Source organism: Sinocyclocheilus rhinocerous, unplaced genomic scaffold, assembly GCF_001515625.1.
Source record: "Sinocyclocheilus rhinocerous isolate Xijiao unplaced genomic scaffold, SAMN03320098_v1.1 scaffold4461, whole genome shotgun sequence".
NCBI lineage: Eukaryota > Metazoa > Chordata > Actinopteri > Cypriniformes > Cyprinidae > Sinocyclocheilus > Sinocyclocheilus rhinocerous.
The window spans coordinates 69,598-74,622 of record NW_015646116.1 but is presented as its reverse complement, the minus strand read 5'-3'; the positions used below and the strand labels follow the sequence as shown (position 1 = coordinate 74,622).

Here is a 5,025-nt window from a genome sequence, read left to right as displayed (position 1 = left end):
CTTTGTTTTGGGGGGGGGGGGACTTCATTCAAGCCCAATAAACCATTTACTGTCTGTTTTAAGGCAGAGGTCCATTCATAAGCATATAAATTGTCTCTCATTTATTTTGACTTCTGGTCTGATGGGCTCAAACTGGTCCATCTACTGTAACATCTAAATAAAATCCTCTTCCCAATTACTGAAGTTCGTGATTGTAACTTTCTAAGATAGTCAGGGATTGCTGTCATGCTGTGGCCCTTGATTAAGTGTTTCCACAGAGATAAGGCAAAACCACATTTCTTGTACTGGCATCAATTCACAGGAAGCTCTTTTCTTTTGATCTGCTCTGCACACATTCACAACAGTACGCTGCATGAAACAATGCACTGTAATTTGGGTAGAAATCTGTTATGCAGTGACACAGGCTGTTTTCACAGCTGGCTCGATTGCTTTGTCCAGAGTTCTATTCTACTCCCTTCTCCATGTAACGGTATGTCTTATTGAACTTTTGGGTGTAAAGTGCATTATGTTTGCACCATCGAAATTACACAATTATTTGTTATTGTCTTAAAACCATCAGTAAGAATGTGATGAAAACAAACAAATCTGTTTTCTATTTTAATATTTTAAAATGTAATTTAAAGCTTATTGTTGATTCCTGGATTGTCCTTTTAATTAACTACCAAAACTGCAACAAATGTGATCTGCTCCTAAATGCAGTTTCTTGAGAAACAGTTAGCTAATTTGCATTACCCTATAATAAGTGTGAACGATATCTTGCTAAGGTGCATAATCATATATCATGAATATCAGTTCACTTTCGCAATTTAGAACAGATTGATTTTGTACCAATTCTAAACATGAACCATACCAAAACACCAACCAAACAATCCGAACTCCAAAATCAAACCAATTTGGATCCGCTCCAGATTCTCTGGTCTGAAAGTGCCCTGGCCTAACATGGGTGGTGCAGCACAGACAGGTGAAGAGCTTTAATAATTAGTCCAGACTCTTCATGAGGAGAGTCCCACTTGCAGCTGATGTGCTAGCAGGAGCCAATTAGGTTAACAAGCTGACAAAACATCATGAGGCTGAGCAATGCTTCAAACCAGCTATCTGTTCAGTGACTGTGATCCAGACACCCAACTGGCCGAGGGGCTTTGGGTCAGTAGTCTGAAGTTAATGTCTTTCAAAAGTGGAGAGGAAGAAGAAGCCCAGGGCGGTCCAATTACATTTCTGGGTTATAGGGAGTGACAAAACCTGTCTCTCAGAGAAGCAAAAGCATCTGTTTTAGATATTTTTAGCGCCATTTTTCATTCAACCTTAATTCCGGAGGAAGAAAGAACTAAGCTTCAGCTTGTTTTCTCTTGTTCTCGGTGTAGGTCATTCAAACCATCAGGGCTACAGACAAGGACAACTTCGCCAATGGTCGGTTCACTTTTGCTCTACCAGAAGACCTTCCAGCGAATCCAAACTTCACTCTGAAGGACAATGAAGGTAAAAAAACCCACACAATAACAAAACCACACTTCCACAGGATTTGTTTTGGCTTGGTAAGACATCTAATTAGAAATAGTTTGATATGTTAAGCCTGTATTTTAATAGTTGGTTACAAAAACAAATTCCATATTCAGTACTTAAGTTTTACACAGGTTCTTATGAAAGTTAAATAAGATCCTACTGATCTAAAAAGGCTCTCCAATGGCATCGCAGTAATGGAATCTTTCTGATGTGTTCCAACTGATTTCCTGATGTTTGCTCAGGGCAAACCATCAGCGCCTCTCCACAAACATATTTAGTACCACATGTTGTCACACAGATCACCCTCATTTCCAGCCTTCTTCTCTTCTTGCTCTTTTTTTAATATCGTTGCAAGGCCAACAGAGCTGTTTCCTCGGAAACCAGGTCTGTGTTTATATTGACTCCAGGCTCCCTGGTGGAGACGGCTGGGCTGTAATGATTTCCTTCTAATGCCGGACTGCTGCTTCGGTGAATCAGTGCTGCAGGTGGACCGGTCGGAGTTTAACAGGGCAATCATGAAGATAAGAGGCAGACGCTAAAAGCCCAGAGTTCAGAAGAGCCAGTGCTTGAGCTTTATTTGAGTTTGTATCCTAGCCAAGGTCCCCTCAGACCGCTTCATCCTTAAATAATGTCCCAACGGATGGACCGTTATGGACTGTTTTACACGCTGGGGGTTGGTGCTCTGTTGCACTTGCTGTGATTGGGTGGGTGTGTAGGGCTGTCATCCTTGATCACGTAGATGTTTCTCTCCTGGCGCCGCAATCATTATGCCAGCGTCCACATGACCAGAACGCTTGCCAGGGTGAGGCGGAAAAAATATGATGGACGTTCCCTGAGAAGGTGCACTTATTTCCCCCTTGGGAAATGACAGTGAGTTCAATTGAATAATAATCATCTTGACTGTTATGTTCTTCGACATAGTTCATATTCTGAATCTAGGAAGCGTATTTAATGAAGCTCTCCATCGAATGGGTGAGGGAACGCATGGTGCGCCCCATCCGCAAAGATAGCCTACGTCAAGTTTGACGCCTTGCCACAGTTTTGGAAAGAGTGTTTGTGTTTGTGTCATCAGATGTGGGACGCATTTCATCGAGAGCATCCCTCCTGGGCCAATTTCACTGCAAATGCAACGCCAAGTTTGTTCATTTAAATTTATTCAGTTTTAGCATTTAATAATTTATTTGTAATCTCTGAAATGTAAATTGTAAGTGGGCTATAATAAAGCCATGTTTATCTTTATAAACATGATTAATTTTACTTGTGATGTTTTCTATATGGGATGATTAGCCTAATCCTCATGAACACGTGAGGCTAGCGCGTGTATCAGACATGAACTATACAGAATGCGAACACAATTAACTTTAATACTTTAAAAAAGTATTAAAAACTTTAAAAAGGAGATAATGGCGCAAAAGCGAATATCAGATTTTTTTAAATGCCCATCCCAGCAAAAACTTTCCAAAATCGGCATCCAACACCAGCCCCAGCACGAGCACCGACATAAGTGAACTCTTTGAGTTTGAATTTATTCATTTATGTTTTCAGAGGCCCTTTGACCCCTGCTTTCCACAATCTACATAAAGTATACACTGCAAAACAGAAATGGGAAAGAACTCCAGCCACAAAGAAATGATGGTATATTTGATCCAATGAATACATTTGTTTCTGCATTGTCTCTGAGAAATGAGGGAATAAACAGAACTGTGTGGTTGTCTGTGCTCACTGCTGATTTAACTTCCTCCTCCATATTTCTATTTGTAATCATATATAAACAAACTTCTCTGATCCGTCAACAGCACAAACAAGCTGTCTTTTTAGTTGCCCACTCTTTACCAGGAAATGATCTGTGGTCAGAGATGGGCATGTAGGCAGCATCTCTGATGTGGTTTTTGCTGTCGGTGTGTTAGCATTAATGTCACTCATTTATTTCACACACAGTCTAACTGGAAACATATCTGCATTGACTTCAGCAATGTTTCTTTGAAGCTCATCATTTTTTGTTTAGAAGATAAAAACATACACAACACTCGATATTAGAGGATGGGCAGCCTGTAGGAGAATATTCATGCCACTTTTCATTGAAAAAAGTCAATTGCTTAATCAGTATTTTTGTCTAGTTTTCTAGAAGAAAATTCAAAACACCCTTCAAACAAGATGAATGTACTTTATATACACATTATACACATGCATAAGATATTAACAATTTTAGTTTTTTTTTTTTTCTTATTTGCAAATTAGATAAACCCTTAAACCTCAAATTCTTAGTTTATTTATTTATTTTTTCTTTGAATAAATTGTGTCATACAAACACATCCTGAAGTCTAGCCTTAATCTCTTAATGTTGATTTCTCAGTTTAATCTCTTCCGTCTAGTTTAACTACAGTTTAACTGTATTGACTGTGAAGCAGCTGTTAAGATCACATATTCTCTAGTCTAATGTAAAGCTGACATATTCAACACACAACATGCAGGCATTAACACGTGCAGCTGTTGAACTGCTGTTGAGGCAGAATCAATGCAAACCTATACAAATAGCACACATGCAGGTGCACTTGGCTGACATATACCACATAGACTAGGAACAACAGAGATTACGTTTATCACAGTGTCACAAGTTAACATGGGGTGAATTTTAAATCATTTCACTACTTTGGTAGTGATGTTAGTTTTGCTGTTTTTCCCAGGTGCTGCACTATAGCAATTTATTGAACAGCAGTGGATTTATTGAATTCTGTTATGTTTTGTTGGATTAGTTAGTTTTTCTGATTCTAAAATAATCCATCTTGGTAGATAAACCTACAAAGTTACATATCAGTAAAAATGTCTCAACCCTTCTTAAGGCATTCGAAAACTGAAAGAAAAAAATCCTGGTGGAACACGAGTTTATAAAACTGTCATAACTTATTTTTTTCAGCTATTGTATTTAATTAATAACTTAATGAGTGAATGTGCAGAAATTTTTTATTGTTACCATGTTATTACCTTGTTATTAATATATTTACTCATTTTATTCGTTTAAAAAATAGATATTGTTTGAAATGTCAGAATTTACCTGAACTACAACTAAATCTATGTAATGCAAGATTTTTTTTCAATATTTATAAATTTTTTTATATATCATTATATGACATTTATAAGGCTCCATTGAAATCAGTGGATTTAATACTGGAAACATTTTCTTGCCATTGTATAAATATTCATGTTATATATAATAAAGTTTAAGTGCCTAAGCCATAAGTGTGCCATAACTGATTTCATATTGTTCATTTAATCACAAAACAGGCCAATCATCATATAGGGGCATCCAAAACTAGACTTTGAGAAATATATACTGTATATATATCTGAGAAAACACATCATAACAATTAAATATACTGTAACACACAAAATAAATGTGACTTTTAATAATTGCACACACAAATAAACTTGAAATAAGTAAACATACAATAAAAGAAAATGATTAAAAATGAAAACAATTTACACACACACACACACACACACACACACACACACACACACACACAC

At 37.2% G+C, this 5,025-nt stretch overlaps 1 protein-coding gene across 1 annotated transcript in view; it reads left to right on the top strand.

Moving 5' to 3' along the window:
- Nucleotides 1–5,025, top strand: part of LOC107706951 (cadherin-18-like) — an 81,607-nt gene that overhangs the window by 57,994 nt on the left and 18,588 nt on the right. Inside the window, exon 10 of the mRNA XM_016510802.1 lies at nt 1,362–1,476. Within this exon, the coding sequence (XP_016366288.1) occupies nt 1,362–1,476 (115 nt within the window). The remainder of the gene's footprint in view (nt 1–1,361; nt 1,477–5,025) is intronic.